This window comes from Amblyraja radiata, chromosome 1, assembly GCF_010909765.2.
Source record: "Amblyraja radiata isolate CabotCenter1 chromosome 1, sAmbRad1.1.pri, whole genome shotgun sequence".
NCBI lineage: Eukaryota > Metazoa > Chordata > Chondrichthyes > Rajiformes > Rajidae > Amblyraja > Amblyraja radiata.
In genome coordinates, this window is record NC_045956.1 from 51,500,776 (window position 1) to 51,519,896 (window position 19,121).

The 19,121-nt window shown below is 45.2% G+C and overlaps 1 protein-coding gene across 12 annotated transcripts in view; it reads left to right on the forward strand.

Moving 5' to 3' along the window:
- The window catches only part of psd3 (pleckstrin and Sec7 domain containing 3), a 480,227-nt gene that overhangs the window by 334,771 nt on the left and 126,335 nt on the right, over window positions 1-19,121 (forward strand). For all 12 annotated transcript variants that reach the window (XM_033021839.1, XM_033021856.1, XM_033021848.1 and 9 more), the window contains one exon: window positions 3,113-3,202. In XM_033021839.1, coding sequence (XP_032877730.1) covers window positions 3,113-3,202 — 90 coding nt within the window. The remainder of the gene's footprint in view (window positions 1-3,112; window positions 3,203-19,121) is intronic.

Here is a 19,121-nt window from a genome sequence, read left to right on the forward strand (position 1 = left end):
GCCCGAATGAAGTATAAAGCCTGTGCCAAGTCAGTGGTATCAGTTGATTCATCCAAAGCGATTGAATAATTTATATATTCCTTCTGGAGTATTGCGTGAAGTTGTTCCTTTACGTTGAGAGCTAGCTAATTCATCCTAATCATGCATTTGCAAACCTGCTCGGCTCTTCTGCAAAACCCTCATACATAACAAAAGGAAGGACATCTGGACCTCACCTTATCCTCAACCTCCATCTAGGGTCCAGACTCCTTGGAACTGTGACCCACAGCTTGCAACTTTCACAGAAAGAGGCCAAGCAGGCTTTGCAAATACAGCGATTCTCAATTTTGTGACATATTTTATTTGTCCAATGACAAAATTTGGATTCATTCAAAAGGCCGCACTTAATGGCCTAGAAGGCCGCAGGTTCCCCACCCCTGGTCCAGGATGTCTCGGATCGCCTTCACAACATTCTCGAGGAGGAGGATGAGCAGTCAGAGGTTGTTGTGCACCTTGGCGCAAATTATGTGGGAAGGAAATGGGAAGAAGCCCTGTGAAAAGGTTAGACAAAAGGTTAAAAAGCAGGCGTCTAGGGTAGTGATCTCCGGATTGCTCCAGGTGTCATGTTCTAGTGAGGGTAGGAATAGGAAGATAGGACAGATGAATGCACGGCTGACGAGTTGGTGCAGGAGACTGAGATTCTGATTTTTTGGATCATTGAGTTCCCTTCTGAGGCAAAGGTTACCTGTACAAGGGGGATGGGTTGCACCGTAACTGGAGAGGAACCGATATTCTGGCAGGTGGGTTTGATAGTGCAACATGGGTGGTTTAAACTAGATTGGCAGGGGGCTGGGATCCAATGCAGGAGTGAGACAAGTGAGAGGCTTGGGAGCTGGTCAGAAAGGTGATGAAAGTTCAGTGGACAGGATAGGTAGGAACACCGCAGTGAGTGAAGAAGGACTGAATTTCATGAGAGTCCTGATGAGTAATATGGATGAACACAGCATAGATAGTTACAGGCGATTGGGACATTGCACCCATTATAGAAACCTGGCTAAGAGAGGGATAGGACTGACAGCTTAATGTTCCTGGGTACAGACGTTGCAGGCAAGAAGGAGGTGTTGGTAAAAGAAGAGTGTGTGTTGCTTTATTAATTAACGAGAAAAGGAGGCGTAGGATAGAAACGAAGAGCTACAAATAGACACAAAATGCAAGCACTTCAGCGGGACAGGCAGTGTCTCTGGATAGAAGGAATGGGTGACTTTTTGGGTCGAGACCCTTCTTCAGACTGAGAGTCAGGGGAGGGAGATAGAGATATGGAAGGGTAAGGTGTGAAAACAAGAGATCAAAAGGAATGAAGTTCAAGGAATGTGTAGAATAGATCATTGTTAGTTGAGGAGAACGTGACAACGAGGCATACAATCTGTAAAAATGTGATCAGGAGGACAATCTAACTAGTCTGAGAACTAGGATGGGGAGGGATAGAGGGAGAGGGAAAGCAAGGGTTACTTGAAGTTAGCGAAGTCAATATTCAAACTGCTGGGGGGTGTAAGCTACCCAAGTGAAATGAGGTGCTGTTCCTTCAATTTAAGTTGGGCCTTGCGCTGTATAAGATCATGAGTGGAATAGATGCGGTAAATGCACCGTCATTAATCCAAAATAGGGGAATCATGAACTAGGGATCATAGGTTTAAGGTGAGAGATGAAAGACTTAATAAGAATCTGAGGGGTACCTTTTTCCACTGAGGGAGATGGGTGTATGGAACGAGCACCTAGTGGAGGCAGGGTCTATAATAACATTTGTAGAGATAGGAGGGGTTTGGAGAGATATGGGCCATATGTGGGCAGATGGGGCATTCTGTTGGTAAGGGCAAGTCGGGCCGAATGGCCTGTTTCTGTGCTGCATGACTGCAACTTCTCTAGAATTGTTTTTGATTTTTCAATGATTGTAATTAAGTTATCTCTGATATTGAATAGGCCTAACAATAAGAAACCAGTTGTATCTGGCTGGAGATGATCTTTGTTGCTTTACGACCAGCTTCATCATGCTGTGCCTTTTGATTCTAAAGTTTACTCTACTTAAATGCAAATTAGTTTGCACGTGTGGCTTTGGTACAATCAGTGGCAAACGGGAAACGATTTTCAATCTGTCACATGCTATAGTGATTAGTTCAGAGTCTGTGAAGCCACATGATCTCCAGAGAGAACAGGAAAAGAAAATGTAAAGTTTAATTTTGGAAATCCTGGTCTAATGTTTCATGAAACTCAGACCGTACTCTTTTCTCCCTGGCTGTGTTTACATTGTTGTTGTTATTGGACACTAATCATGTAGGCGTGCCTACTTCTCAAACAAAGTCATGCAGTTGGAGACAATTTGCAGATATGTTGGTTTTGCTGGAAGTTTTAAAGCCTCAACATGCAATACTGTACTGTTATAGCAATGTAATGATGTTGACCAGAATTGGATTTCTTTACATTTCCAACCAGAACATTGCAATAGGTCGGGTAAAGTGTGGAGAGAGATAAGCAAGTCGGTCTGAAGAATGGTTTCGACCTGAAATGTCCCATTCCTTCTCTCCAGAGATGCTGCCTGTCCAGCTGAGTTACTCCAGCATTTTGTGTCTACCTCAGGATAATTACCTTTTTTAAGGGTGTTTGCACTGATCTGAAATTTTAGCTCTATTGTTTTCCGCACAATTAATTCCTGGCTTGTGAGTATCTCCAACATGTTCTGTTTTATGAAGGCACAAGTTATTGCTGATGCTGGTTTACAAAAAAGACGCAAATTGCTCGGAGTATCTCAGCGATTCAAGCAGCATCTTTGGAGAACACGGATAGGCAATGCTTGTGGTTGGGACCCAAAAAAACATCACCTATCCAAGTTCCCCAGAGATGCCTATTGGCCCTCTGAGTTACTCCAGCACTTTGTGACTTGCCATGCTCTATTTTACTTTGGGCTTCTAACAGCTACAATATTTTATTGCTATATTAATCAAACATTGGACAGAGAACGAATTCTTGGTCCTGGCGATTGGTGCTGGTTCTGAAATGATTTTTAAAAATATCTTGGCTGTTCTGACTGCTTTGACACATCCATCGTGTGTTAACCTTTGCAATTCTTTCAATATTTCAGAATATTGGGAAGAAGATGACCTGCCAAGACTTCATTAACAATTTGGATGGATTGAACGGAGGGAAGGACTTTACAAAAGAGCTATTAAAGGTATTAAATATGGATCTGCTAATGGTAAAAGCTTGAACTGGGTTGAATAAAGCATTTACTCCTAATGATATGTTTGAAGATAGTAACAACTTAAGGACTTGGGAAAGAATGTGTGGTGGCAGTGTGAGGACCTGTGAATGTTGATGATGTTCGAGGTGTGTGTACACCCACAACTTTTATATTTACTCATTCATTGATCCTGGACATTGCTGCAGTTACTGTCATTTGTTGGTTGTCTGTAGTTAGTTCCTGAATTCTAGATTCAGTTCAGGTTAAACCTCATTGGTGTCGGTCTGAAGTGACGTACAAATAAGATGGGGCAAGGACGGCAGAGTTCTGTTCTGTGAATTACATTATTGTGTCAGTTGTGTTTGTATGATGATCTCGGGTTTAGTTTCATGGAGACTAGGCTTTCTTAATTATTTGTATTGCAGTTTTCCAGCTGCCACAATGGGATTTGAATTTGACACTTTAATAGTGGTGAATTTGACTCTGTATAGTGGTTGCCGAGTCTGGCTTCCAGTCCAGTGACTAAAGGGCCTGTCCCACTTACATGTCCTTGGCACGCAAATTACACGACCTCGTGGTTGCGTTGAGCCGCGATGGTCCCGCGAAGGTCGGGCGCGATTACATGCGCACGCACAGCCGTCTGGAGCGCGTGACGTCATTTGAAGATGGACACAAAGCTGGAGTAACTCAGTGGGACCGGCAGCATCTCTGGAGAGAAGGAATGGGTGACGTTTCATGTCGAGACTCTTGCTGTCTCCTCCCCTTCTCAGCTCTCCCTCAGCCCTCGGGCTCCTCCTCTTCCTTTCTCCTTTTTTCTCTCCCCCCCCCCCACCCTACATCAGTCTGAAGAAGGGTTTCGGCCCGAAACGTTGCCTATTTCCTTCGCTCAATAGATGCTGCACCCGCTAAGTTTCTCCAGCACTTTTGTCTACCTTCGATTTTCCAGCATCTGCAGTTCCTTCTTAAACACAAGAGGTATAGAAGTGTGGAAATGCACACCTCCAGATTCCGGGGCAGTTTCTTCCCAGCTGTTATCTGGCAACTGAACCATCCTATCCCCAACTAGAGAGCGGTCGTGACCAACCATCAACTCATTGGAGACTCTTGGACTATCATTTACTGGACTTAACTGGAATTTATATTGCACTAAACGTTATTCTCTCTATCTTATATCTGTACACTGTGGGCGGCTTGATCGTAATTGTGTATAGTCTTTCTGCTGACTGGATAGCGTGCAACAAAAATGCTTTTCACTGTACCTCGATATACGTGACAATAATGAATAGGAGATGTGCAGGATATCTTTCTTCCAGAGGATGGTGAGTGCCTGGAAGACGCTGTCAGGTTTGGGGATTGAGGCAGGTGCAATAGTGGTATTTAAGAAGCCTTTGGATAGGCAAATGGATATGTTGGGAATGGAAGGATATGGATTATGCAAAGGTGAATAAGAGATGGTCTTGGCGTCATGTTCAGCATGGACATTGTGGGCCGAAGGGCCTGTTCTTTTGCTGTTCTAAAAGTAGGTCAGTTCTAATGGAACTTGGTCAACAAGTAGAATATCAAGGTTGCATGAAGTTGCTCCTCTTTATATTGGGGTCAACAACTTAATTCCATAACCTGGACCAGATCTTCATAAAACTCAATCTATCTTTACTGAGAATTATATACGATATTTATGATATCCTGACTGCTAAAGATGTGGATTTCATTACTGTCTTCCCCAGCTCCTGAATGGATAAATTTTATATTTAAGGAGAAGGGCAATGAAAAATGATTTAAATGCATGGCATAACATTGAAGTAAAATTTGCAGAATAGTAAGAATGAAGTGGCTTGTAAATCTTTAGTCAAGGTCATTAAGTTGGCTGTCAGATGGACTGTGCTAGTGGGGGCGAGGTTTTTTTAGATTAAAAGCTTAAAGTCAAAACAAACTCAGATGTTGCTGGCATACTTTTTTTTTCTGTGTTAATTTGATGTCAACTTATTGCCATGATAAAAGGTTTACGTTGCTACAGTCGAACATCACCCTCTGAGCACATTGTAATTAAAGTCCTATTTGAGTTACCTACAATTTAATAAAATTATTTTAAATGTCATAGGGGTGGGGGAGGTAAGGCTAGATTTAATCATCACTCTCTATGTTCCCAATAGGTGCATTCAAATAAAACTTGCAAATGTGTGCCTTTTGTCTGCATTCAGCTGCACGTGATGTCAGCAAGGCTCCAGGGAGCTATGGGTTGCCCGTTAGAGCTGGTAGCTTAATCTTTGCTGTCAGATACAGAACCAGGCCTGTTTGGTAAAATTCCCAATGGGGATTCCAACTTGAAAGAGCTCAGTGAGCTCGAAGATCTACTGATGCAGTGGAATGCAATCGGTCTTCATCGGAAAAGTTGCCGCTGTCCTAACCTTCACTTGCAGCTTTCAGCTCAATTGTGGGAGACAGTTCATGCTGCCTGACTCGCTGAGTTACTCCTGCACTTCGTGTTTTGCTCTAGGAAATGTTATTGTAGTGTTTAGTTTAGAGATACAGTGGGATACAGGCCCTTCGTCCCACCGCGTCCGCGCCGACCAGTGATCACCCCGTGCACCAGCGTCAAATACCATTTTCGTAGATATTGTGAAATAGCGATATTTACAGTCTTTGTCAAAGCCAATTAACCTGCAAACCTGTACATTTTTGGAATATGGGAGGAAACCGGAGCACCCAGGGAAAACCCACGTGGTCATGGGGAGAATGTACAAACTAGCCCATAGTCAGGATTGAACCCAGGTCTCTGGCGCTGTAAAGGGGGCTGTCCCACTTGGGCGACCTAATCTGCGATTTCTGGCGAGTTTGCACTCGACTCATACTCGCAGCATGGTCGACACAAGGTCGTGGGAGGTCTTTGTAACTCTCCTTCATGCTCGAGAGTAGTCCCCGTGTACTCGAGGCCTCAGCTAGGTCGCGGTGTATTTTTCAACATGTTGAAAAATGCCCGCGAGTAAAAAAAGGTCAACATGGAAAAAATCGATACTTTTTTTACTCGTAGGTTTAGTCGTAGTAGGTCGTAATGTTATTCGTAGGTAATCGAGGGTAATCGAAGGCAGTCGAAGGTAGTCGTAGATAGTCTTCATCATAGTCGAAGGGAGGTCGAAGGAGATCGAAGGAGGTCGTCTTCACTCTCCACTATTTGGTGACCAATTTTCCCGAAGTTAGTTGTAGCTAGTCGAAGCTGGTCTTCAACATAGTCGAAGCAGATCTTCTGCATATTCGAAGGAGGTTGTCAACGTCATTTCTTCAAACTCTTCTAAACTCGCCAATTAGGTCGCCCAAGTGGGACAGCCCCTTTAAGGCAGCAACTCTACCGCTGTGCCACCGTGTTATCTTGAAGTGAAATTACTCTGGACACAGCAGATTATTCAAAATGGTTAGTGACTAAAACAGGGAGAGCGCTGTCTGAGTGAAATTCACACGCTGCAAAGCCAATGTGTTACAGTTGCATACCGCGATGAACAGGAAGGTTGTTGCTGTAATTAAGACGGTGAAAGCACAGTGTACGGGAAGGGTCACCCAAGTCCTTTAAAAGAGGGGGGTGGGGGTGAAGGAGTGGAGACAACTTTTTAAGAAGCCAGAGATACACGGCTGTTATCCTTGGTTCTGAAAACTACTGCTTACGTTTTTGTTTTCCCAATGAGCCAATGAAATTCACCGGTCAGCACCTGCTACAACCTACGAGAACCTTCGACCTCCTGGCAACCCACTACCACTGTACCTACGGCACGAGAATTCTCGCTACTCTCCATGGAGGCTTCATTCTGGTAGAAAAAGTTTGAAAGATTTGCGGCGACCATAATGAGGCCGCGACTAGTTCCCAGAATGCGGGAACTCCTCACGACCATGAAGGCGACTCCCCGGCAACCACCCTCGACCATGTGGCGACTGCATAGTCTCCTGCAATCGCCTAAAAAGTCGCCTAAGTGGGACAGGACTAACTTTAGTGGAAACCAGCATCTGCAGCTCCTCCCTATACATTATCTCTCCGTCAGGTTGTGTGCGGGCGAGCATGGGTGTGTGGGTTTGGGTGTGTGTGTGTGTGTAAATGTGTGTTAATTTGTTTGTAAACCTGTTTCCTCAACTGTTCTGCTGCAAGGAGAAAGGGCGGGGTTGCCAGACTTCATCTTGCCAGAGAATAACATCACCTCACAGCTAAATTTGAACTTAAGGCTAAATTGTACATGTTTCCAGAGAAACCGAGAGCTGCAATTAAAAGAGTGTTAGAAATACTGATTATTAAAAGTTAGCTTTTTTCGGATTTTGGACCTATTAATAAGGGAATGAGTCTGTAAGATCAAAATCGTCGAATGGAGATGAGGAATACTTAGACTTCAGAGATACAGCGGAAGCAGGCACTTCGGCCCCCTCGGTCCATGCAGACCAATGATCACCCTGTACACTAGCGCTATCCTATGCTCTAGGGACAATTTACATTTTTACCAAAGCCAATTAACCTACAAACCTGTACTGTTTTGGAGTGTGGGAGGAAGCCGGAGCACCCAGAGAAAACACATGCAGGAGAACGAACAAACTCCGTACAGCCAGCACTTGCAGTCACGATCGAGCATGGGTCTCTGGCATTGTAAGTAAGCAACTCTACCGCTGTGCCACTTTCTTTAGCCAGAGGGTGGTGAATCTGTGGAATTCATTGCAACAGACGGCGGTGGAGTATTTGGGTATTTTTATTGTATTGTATTATATTGAGTCATTGGGTATTTTTAAAGTGGAGATCGATAGGTTCTCGATTAATAAAGGATTCCAGGATTGCAGGGAGAAGGCAGGAGAAAAGGGTTGAGAGGTGAAAAAAATGGCCATGATCAAATGACGGAGCAGACTCGATGGGTCAAATGGCCTAATTCTGCTCCTAAGTCTTATGGCCTAAATAGAGGGTGAGCAGCCGGGCTGATATTACTTCAAACACCAGGTGGCATCATTGGTCCCAAAGCAAGCTTGCATGTTGTATGCCATAGCAACGGTAACAATGATAAAAAGTATGCTGCAATGTTCATCCGCTTTGCTTATTTCATGTAGTATGTAACCTTTCCCTCTATCTCCTGGCAGAAGTTTGTGCAGGCAAAAATAGAGCTGTTTACGCAGTGTACTGCACCTACTGCCTTCAGTTCCACCCAAAGCCTGCAATATTATCAGTGCTTTTGGCTTTGAGGCAGCTGATGTCCGGAACAAAGCTAAAGAGCTATTTGTAGAGGTTACGTTTATGTCCCTAATTACTCCTGATCTTCTATTACTTAAATGCATGGAAAGAGTGGTAGTGGGGTGACGGAGAGAAACATGCCGTTTGACACTCATTAAAGAACCGGTCATTTGCCTTTTCTGCACATTTGAAGAGGTGCTTGAATTGGTTCAAATATGGTTTTTAGCTTGGGATTATTTAACAAAAGACTCTGTGCGACTGCAGAACTGGTATCCAGCAGAGGCAGCAATTCGAAACCACCTCTGCAATTTTGGCAACAAAGTTGGAATATAGGATGTTCTCCCACCTTGAAGTGACATGTTCTCACATATGCCAGTTCTGGCTAACCCAGCCTGTAGATATGACCAACTCCCCACTCTTTATGGATGGGTGAGTATCCTCTGTCTGAAACCATGATATCTGAGCTAGAAGTAGCCGCTGAGACATACAGCATGGAAACGGGCCCTTTGGCCCAACTTGTTCATGTCAACCTAGATGCCCCATCTAAGCTTGTCCCGTTTGTTCGTGTTTGGCCCATGTCCCTCTAAACCTTTCCTATCCATGTTTGTCATGAACCAGAAGGCCGCGCGCCGCAGAAAGTACCCCGGATGCAGCCGGCCGCCGCTGAACAGTTAATACTCTAGGTGAGGGACTCAAAGTTCTGGAGTAATTCAGCGGGCCAGGCAGCATCTCCAGAGAACTTGGATTGGTAACATTTTGGGTTGAGACCCTTCTTCAGAGTCATGAGATATTTTGGATGGGAGGTGGAGATGGCGAATCCAACGGACAAAATCGGATTTAAGGAAGGGTCCACAGACCCTTACATTTGTAGGGTGATGCCTGTATTGGTTCCAATACTTGCTCTCCATCATCAATGAAGGCAAACTATTTGGCAGCCTTTAATAAGGAGGTAGTCTAGGTTGTGTTGACTCGGGTTGAATTGGAGTTGCACACCAAGAAAGGGTTTCAACAACCTGATGATGTTGATGCGAGAGTCACTTTGGCTCCTGTTTGATGACCTCTCATTTTGGGTGCAGACACAAAATGCTGGAGTAACTCATCCGGTCAGGCAGTAATCGGCCTATCGAGGAATCTCATTGCCTGGGTTCATCTGTTGCCGGCCCCGGTTTGTCATGTTTTTTTTTCACTTACACTTTCTCCCCCCCCCCCCCCCCCCCCCCCCCCCCCCACCCGCCACCACAATCTGAAGAAGGTCCGGATCTGAAACGTCTCCTATCCATGTTCTCCAGAGATGCTGGGTTACTCCAGTATTTTGTGTCTATCTTTGGTATAAACCAGCATCTGCAGTTCCATTTTATCACAATTGTAGGTGTTGGTTTAAATTTGAACCATTGAAGTGATGTAGAGTGAGTTACATGGAACTGGCAAGAGACACAGGATTCCATGGGTAGTTCATGTTTTAGTGACAACTCTTTATCCATCCACAGGGGATGGAGTCGGGTAACTCCCCCAGTTTCTCAAGTCTGGTCACTGCTAAAAATTTTAATGCTTGTGATCTAGTCCTAGCTTTTCAGAGTGAGGCCCAACACGCATTGGAGGAACAGCAACTCATATTTCGCTTGGGCAGCTTACAACCAAACGTGAATATGATTTCTCCAACTTCAAGTAACCCTGGCTTTCCCTCTCTCTCTCCATCCCTCCCCCACCCTAGTTCTCCGGCAGTTGTTTCACTGTCCTTCTGATTAATTTTACTGGTTGTATTCCTCCTGGTCACCTTCCCCATCACTAACAATGAACCATTCCGCATTTCCTTTTTCATCTTCTGCTTTGATCTGTCGTATTCACACCTTACCCCTCCACATCTCTAGACTCCCTCACCCCTGACTGTCAGTCTGAAGGGTCTCGACCCAAAATGTCACCCATTCCTTCTCTCCAGAGATGCTGCCTGTCCCGCTGAGTTACTCCAGTATTGTGTGCCTAGCTTTTCTTCACCTTTGCATTTGTGTGGGAAATGGTCCTGCTTTTCTTGAGAGAATTTGGCCAAGTTTGGGTATAAATTGTTTAATGAGCAAACCTAATTACATTCCCTGTGGATGGATAAAGAGTTGTCACTACGACCTGAACTACCCATGAAACCCTGTCTCTTGCCATTGCCCGCTGCCTTTCTCCTGCACACACTCGAATGCCCACTGTTTTCTTCTCCCTTTACTTCGTACCTTGCATCCCCTTCCCCCTTACCTGGTTCCATCTATCCACTCTCCCCTCCCATACCGGTTCCATCTATCATCTACCAGTTTATCCCTATCTCACACTTCTTGTCTCTTCATCTCAGGCCTTTGTCCAACCATCTGCCAATCAACCATTGCCCCACCCCCCGCACTTACCTGTATCCACCTATCACTTACCATGCTTAATCCTGCATCCACCTCTCTCCCATTTTTCTCCCCGTCCCCCACAGTCAGTCCAAAAAACATTGCCAACCCAAAACGTCACCTAATCATGTTCTCCAGAGACGTTGCCCGACCTGCTGAGTTACTCCATCACTGTCTCTTTTTTTGTGGTGAACCAGCACTTGCAGTTTCTTGTGTCTCCACCTACCAGCTCCAGTTTAATCCCCCCTCCCATCCCCATTTTGAACTGCAATACACTGGTAATATTTCCTCTTCTTTCTCATTCTTAATGCAATGTCTCAGCCCGATTCTTCAACTCGCACGTTCTGCCTGACCCGCTGAATTCTTTCAGTGTTCTAGGTTCCAGCATCTGCAGTCTCTCTTGTCTTCCAGTTCACTTTGTTTGCTGTACTGTATACTCTTGGCTGTGGGCGGGCACAGTTAGATACCTGACCTTCCGCCAACTCTGCAACTGCACAATTGTTAATAGTAATTTAGAAACAAGCGCTAAGCAGTTATAATGGACAGAATAATGAATCGATAAAGTGATTTTTTTTATTTCCCTAAGGATGAAGATATTCTGTTGAATGTATAAAGTGCTTAGTATTACAAGACGACTTTGTGTTATCACCAAGTGATTTCAGATTCCCCCGGAGCAGTTTGAGAATTTGAATCGCATTTGGCTTAGTTTAGTTTATTGTCACATACATCGAGGTACAATGAAAAGCTTATGTTGTGTGCAGCCAGTCAGCGGAAAGACTATACATGATTACAATCGAGCCCATCGCAGTGTAGATACATGATGAAGGGAATAACATTTAGTGCGAGATAAAGTCCGATTAAAGATAGTCCGAGGGTCAACAATAAGGTAGATGGCAGCTGGGGCCAGTTCTCTAGTTGTTAGTCGAATGGTTCAGTTGCCTGATGACATCTGGGAAGGAACTGTCCCTGAATCTGGAGATGTGCGTTTTCACATTTCTATACCTTTTTCCTGATGGGAGAGGAGAGAAGCGGGATCATCCTGGATTATGCTGGTGGCCTTGCCGAAGAGAAAGAAAAATCATTGGTATCACTAAAACGATAACGGTCGCGCCGCCCACGTTCCGGTGGGCGACGCGATCGACATCGCAGCGGCCTCTGCAGTCCGTCTGTCTTTTTTTATTTTATTGTCCTGTTGAGGGTATAGTTTGTAGTGGGTTTTTGACTGTGTATGTGTGGGGGGCGGGGGCGGGGGGGTGGGTGGGGGAAACTTTTAAATCTCTTCCCTGTACGGGGACCCGACCTTTATCCTGTCGGGTCTCCGTTGTCGTTGGGGCCTAGCACCGTGGAGCGGCCTCCAGCCGGAGCGAGCTGGGGGCTCAAGTCGCGGAGCCGGCGGAGCTGCAGACCTACCATCGTGGAGCTGGCTGGCTTCGGAGCGTGGAGAACTGTGGTGGCTCACCGCTGCGACCCGACTCCGGTGGATGGTGACACCGGGAGCTCGCGGGTCCCCGGTGGGAGACTGCTTTACGGGGCACCGGAAGCGGCGACTTCTCCCGCCAGAATTGCGGGGTAGAAAGTGACCTGGAGCGGGGCCTTACGTCGCCCGGCGCGGCTTAAACAGCCGCGGGACTTGCTAACGCCCGCCGGGGGCTCCAGCATCGGGAGCCGGAGCAGGGCCTTGCATCGCCCGGCGCGGCTTTAAACAGCCGCGGGACTTGCTAGCGCTCGCCGGGGGCTCCAACATCAGGACCCGGAGCAGGGCCTTGCATCGCCCGGCGCGGCTTTAAATGGCCGCGGGACTTGTTAGCGCCCGCCGGGGGCTTTGACTTTGGCATCGGGAGAAGAGTGGAGAGCAGGGGAGAGACAAGACTTTGCCTTCAATCACAGTGAGGAGGAGATCCACTGTGATGGATGTTTGTGTGGATTGTGTTGGTGTGTGTCTTGGTTCTTTTCTTGTTGTATGACTGCAGAAACTAAATTTCGTTTGAACTTCATGTGAGGTTCAAATGACAAATAAACGGTATTGTATTGTATTGTATTGTATTGTATTGTACACCCAAATCCTAATGCAGGGCCTTGCATCCTGAGCCTCCACTATCTTTAATTTAATTTATTGTCATGTGTTCAGTGAAAAGCTTTTGTTGCTTGCTAACCAGTCAGTGGAAAGACAATACATGATTGCAATCGAGCCATCCACAGTGTACGGATAGATGATAAGGGAATAATGTTTAGTCGAAGATAAAGCCAGTAAAGTCCAATCAAACACAGTCTCAGGGTCTCCAATGATCTGGTAGTTTGGGACTTCTTTGTAGTTGTGGTAGGATGGGGCTTTTTATTGCCACAGACATAGGTTTAAGGTGAGAGAGGAAAAGATTTAATAGGAACCTGAGGGCGCAACATTTTTACACAAAGGGTCGTGGGTTTATGAAACGAGCTGTCGGAGGAGGTAGTTGTGGCAGGTATGATCACAATGTTTAAAAAAACATTTGGACAAGTACATGGATAGGATAGTTTGAGAGGGATATGGACCAAATGCAGGCAGGTGGGACTAGTGTAGATGAGACATGTTAGTTTAGTTTAGAGATACAGTGCGGAAACAGGCCCTTCGGCTCACCGGGTTCGCACCGACTGACAATCCCCGGACATTAGCTCTGTCCCACACACTAGGGACAATTTACAATTTTTACCGAAGCCAATTAGCTGACAAACCTGTATATCTTTGAAGTGTGGGAGAAACCCAGAGCAGGGCATGGGGAGAACGTACAGGCAGCATCCATAGTCAGAATCAATCCCGGGTCTCTGACACTGTCAGGCAGCAACTCTACCACTGCGCCACCATGCCGATCTGGGTTGGCATGGACAAGTTGGGCCGAAGAGCCTGTTTCCACCCTGTATGACTATGTAAGCATGCAGGTACAGCAGGCAGTAAAGAAAGCTAATGGTATGTTGGTTGGCCTTCATAACAAGAGGAGTTGAGTATTGGAGCAAAAAGGTCATTCTACAGTTGTACAGGGCCCTAGTGAGACCACACCTGGAGTATTGTGTGCAGTTTTGATCTCCAAATTTGAGGAAGGACATCCCTGCTATTGTGGGAGTGCAGCATAGGTTAACGAGGTTAATTCCCGGGATGGCGGGACTGTCATATGTTAAAAGAATGGAGTGACTGGGCTTGTATACACTGGAATTTAAAAGGATGAGAGAGGATCTTATTGAAACATATAAGATTATTAAGGAATTGGACACACTAGAGGCAGGAAACATGCTCCTGATGTTGGGGGAATCCAGAAGCAGGGGCCATAGTTTAAGAATAAGGAGTAGGCTATTTAGAACAGAGATGATGAAAAACCTTTTTACCCTGAGGGTTGTGACTGTGGAATTCTCTGCCTCAGAAGGCAGTGGAGGCCAATTCTCTAGATGCTGTCAAGAGAGAGTTAGATAGAGCTCTTAGGGCTAGCGGAATCAAGGGATACGTGGAGAAGGTAGGAATGAGGTACTGATTGTGGATTTTCAGCCATGATCACATTGAATGGCGATGCTGGCTCGAAGGGCCGAATGACTTACTCCTGCACCTATTTTATACGTATTCAATGTATTTGATGCTCCCTGACCCACTGTGTTTTTCTATCAGTTAAATTTTAGCTGCAGGTTCCAGCATCTGCAACCTCTTATTATATAGAATCTCTCACAAGTTCCAAGGGAGAAGAGTAGAGCTTCCCCCTTAAATTCAAGTGGTTGAAAGAAAGTGCAGTGATTCTTACAAATGAAAACCTACAGCCAGGTATATAACTTGAGATTGCAAGAGTTAACACAGCAGTCTTCCAAGATCAAAACACCTCGGGCATGCAGCATTGAAGAGAACTATTGCTGAACACATTCCACATTAGATTAGTGATATGTCCTTAATGGCCGTGCTTTGTAAACAAAAGATTTCAAGACAATCAGAACTGTGAACTGTGTGCATAGAAAACTTAATGGAAACCATATTGAATTAGTAGATTTACAATGCATCCGGCTGGTGACAGGAAAGTGTTTTGGCCAGTTATGAAGATTTAGACACTTTTACTGAGCACTGCACCAACTATCAGTATAGGTTCACCATGTGTTTGAGTGAGGTAGTGTTACAGTCTGGGGAGCTAAACAGCCACGTTATGAAACATGAACTGCAATGAAAGTTTTAAATTTAGGTTGATGTACCAAGGTACAGTGCAAAGCTTTAGTTTGTATGCATCAGATCGGGTAATACTGTACATAAAAACAATCAAGGCAAACTCAAGAGGTAGAGCAAAGGCGAAGATATAGAGTGCAGAATATAGTCCTTGGCATTGTAGCACGTCAGTTCCATAGACTAAGTGCAATATCTGCAATGGGGTAGAGGTAAATCAGAGACGTACGAGTAATGGTAGGTACTCAGGAAATCCGGTAAACTCGTGACATTTTTTCAACACTGTGAAAAATGTCCACGAGTAAAAAAATACTTGTGATGAAAAAAATTGTTACTTTTTACTCGTACGAGCCGCTACGAGACATCCACGAACTCCTACGGACCCGCTACAGACATTCTCCAAGTTTGAACGGGGTAAACTCGGGAGAACTCTTGAATTACCTCGTACAGTGGGACAGGCCCTTTAGGAAGGACCATGCAGAAGCCTGGCAATAGAGGGGAAGCAGCTATTCCTGAACCTGGTGGTGCGTACATTCAAGCTTCTGCACATTTTGCCTGATGGGAGCAGGGAGAAGGAGGAATGACTGGGGTGGGACGCGTCTTTGATGATGTGGCTGAAAACAGGACATTCTATAGTTGCTGAGCATCTGTGCAAAGAAAAATAAGGAATTTAGCCCAATGAAGGCTCATGAATTTGAAACATTAATTCAGCATCCCTCTCTACCTGGCCTGTTGAATATTTCAACCATTTATTGTTTTTATTTCAGTTATAGGATCACTACTCTTAAAGCTATGGGGTTTAAAGGTAGTGTGGTTATTTGTTTGAAGGTTTTTAAATATTGAACTGGTAGTGTGGAAATCATTTCTACTGAAAAGCAGTTTAAGACTGAAATGGATAATCTTAAAATTGGAGTCAGGCCTTTCTGAAGTTAATTTTGAAACCTCTGTAAATACTGAAGGAGATGGACATTTGAAACTCCCTCTCTACAGGTCTTGATGCATTTAGAAGATGCCTTTCAAAATGTTTATAAATGTTACAGTCTTTTATTATTGTTATTCCAATGGGAAGAATGGCCGCCATCTTGCACATTCAGATGTCACACCCAAACATAGCCTTTACAATGTGTAGTAAGGAACTGCAGATGCTGGGTTACACCGAAGACAGACACAAAATGCTGGAGTAACTTAGCGGGTCATGCAACATCCCTGGATAAAAGGAATATACAACGTTTTGGGTCGGAACCCTTATTCAACCCATACAATGTTATTCTGATGCCTTGGTCGTAGTGTTGGCCGGGATGTTTGGATGATGTTTCAATAGGGAACTGGGATTTGGGAGATATTTGCCTTTAAAGCTGGCACATCTCCCCAAGGTGACCCATGGAAAGCAGTCATACAGCACAGAAACAGGCACAAAGTGCTCGGGTAACTCAGTGGGTCGGGCAACATCCCCGGAGAACATAGACAGGCGGTGTTTCCGCTCAGGACCTTTCTTCAGTTAAGAAACAGAAACAGGCCCTTCGGCCCACTAAATCCGCACAAGCACTCTTTAAATTAATCCCAATTTTGATTCAAAATACTCCCACTTTCCTATCAACTCGCCAAGATTCCACCACACCAGCACACTAGAAGCAATTTACAGTGGCCCGTTAACCTACCAACAGAGACGTACTTGGCATGTGGGAAGAAACTAACAGGCACCACCAGAGATCTGGATTGATGGAGGTTGATGGAGATGCGAGGCGACAGCAGTACCATCTATAAGATTTAGAAAATTATTTATTTGCTAGCTATACCATTGTGGTAGTCGTAGTGATGATGGAGGGGTGGGGTGTGGCCCAGCTGGAGTTCAGAATACAAAGGATATGTTTTTGTGGTAAAGACTTAGCTGATACGGGGTCCTGATGAGGTGTGTTTGAAGGCTCTAGTCCTGCACTCGCTGGAGTTCAGGGGGGAATCTCATTGAAACCTATCCGATAATGAAAGGCCGAGATAAAGTGAACACCTTCTCCATTCCAGAGAGCACAGTCTCAGAATAAAGGTACACACCTTAGAATAGAGGTGAGGAGGTATTTGTTTAGCTAGAGGGTGTTGAATCTGTGGAATTATTTGCTGTAGAAAGCTGTGGAGGCTAAGACATTGGGTATTTTTAAAGCAGAAATTGATAAGTTCTTGATTAGTGAGGGTGTCAAAGATTATGGAGAGAAGGCACTGTATAGAGTTTGTACCTTCTCCCTGTGACAGAGTGGGTTTTCTCCTGGTGCTCCAGTTCCCTTTCCACATTACAAAGATTTGCAGGTTAATTGGCTTCTGTAAATTGTCCCTAATGTGTCGGTTAGAATTAGTGTTACGGGGTGATCGTTGGGCAGCGCAGACTCGTCTCAACACTGAATCTCTAAAGGCAGGGAATGGGGTTGAGAGGGGAAAATAGATCAGCCATAATTGAATGGCTGAGTAGACTCGATGGGCCGAATGGCCTAATTCTGCTCCTATGTCATATGGTTTTGTGGAAAGCAGCTTCATGTAACGCATGAAAACATCACTTCGCAACAAGTGTCGCGAGTGCAGCAGTTGTGGTGTGTGGCAGCGCTTTGCCGACAGCTCAATAGCCAGGCTGCTCTGAGCTTTAATGGATCAGATCCAGGGAAGAAGCAATAGGAAATTTGCTGGCTTTGACAGTAATTAATTCCTGAAATTATTTTAATCGTACATCACTTTCCTAGATAGAAACAAAATGCTGGAGTAACTCAGCGGATCACGTCGCATCGCTGGAGAAAAGGAAAAGGTGAAGTTTCGGGTTGGAATCCTTCTTCAGATTGAAAGATAGAGGTGGGGGGCTCACCTGACTGACCCGAAACGTCACCCTTTTCTTTTCTCCAGAGATGCTGCCTGACCCGCTGAGTTACTCCCACTTTTTGTGTCTATCTTCGGTTTAAACCAGCATCTGCAGTTCCTTCCTACACACTCACTTTCCTAGCACTTGTGTCACACGGTGCACATAAATATTGTGCAACGCAATACAATTTCCAGGCCCATATGTTCTGCTTTTTTTTTAATATAAAGAAATATTTTCCAGTTGGGTGCCATTTCTCCTGAGAGCTGACAGATTGCCTCCCCGTTATGAAATCCGTCCAAGTGCGTAAAATATTGAGCTCTGTGCTTGCGTGAGGCTTTATTTAGTTTCACAGCACGGAACGTGTCGGCCATCTGCTTTCTGCCCCGTACAGTTTGGACAGTTTACCCAAGTCTTGTTGCTCTACATTCACCTTGAATCGCCACAGTCTTTTTCCCAGGGTGTAGGAGTTCAGAACTAGAGACATAAGTTTAAGGCAAAAGGGGAAACATTCAAGAGAGAACTTATGGAAATTTCTACATGCAAAGGCCATATATGTAACGAGTTGCCAGAGGAAGCTGTGGAAGCATGTAAAATGGCGACATGTAAAGAGACACAGTGCTGGAGTAACTCAGCGGGTCAGGCAGCATCTCAGGTAAAGTTTCGGATTGGGTCTCTTCTTCAGTCTGGGGGCCAGGACCTGAAATGCCACCTATCCATGTTCTCTAGAAATATTGCCTGAGTTACTCCAGCACTTTGTGTCTTTCTCGTGGTTATTTACTAACTGCCTCTTCCAACATATTTGGTGCACTCATCCACCATAAGTTAACAACCACTGGGTCAATGCATTCTCAGTAACTCCAGCCCATGAAACTCCAGCCACGGAGTTGAGGCAGGGATCATCCATCTTGTCAGTAAAGGTAACACCCGCGACATGTCGCCAGGGTGTGGCCTGTATGGTCGTGAGTAGTCTCCTCGTCACCCAAAGAGTCGTAGTGTCTTTCTGGTCGCCGCTGAATTTTCAACATGTTGAACATTTTCGGTAACCTATGACGGGTGCCGGCAGTTGGCGAAAAAGTTGCGTAAGTGGGACAGGCCCTTTAGTTGCATTTGTCATCCCTGTTCCTGTCTTATTAAATGCTCCTGCTGGAGTTCAGGAAGGGGTGGGCTTTCCCCATGTAGCACCAGATACATGATGATTGATGCTTCTGTAGTGCCAGCAACTTGTTGCTCATTTTGCCATTCCTTAGAGACACGTGAAGAAGACCATCAGTAATGTATACGTGTGGCAGCAGTTAAACTGGTGGCCAGTTTCAGTTAAACTTGAAGCCTGGGCAGCGGTAGAGTTGGTGCCTCAC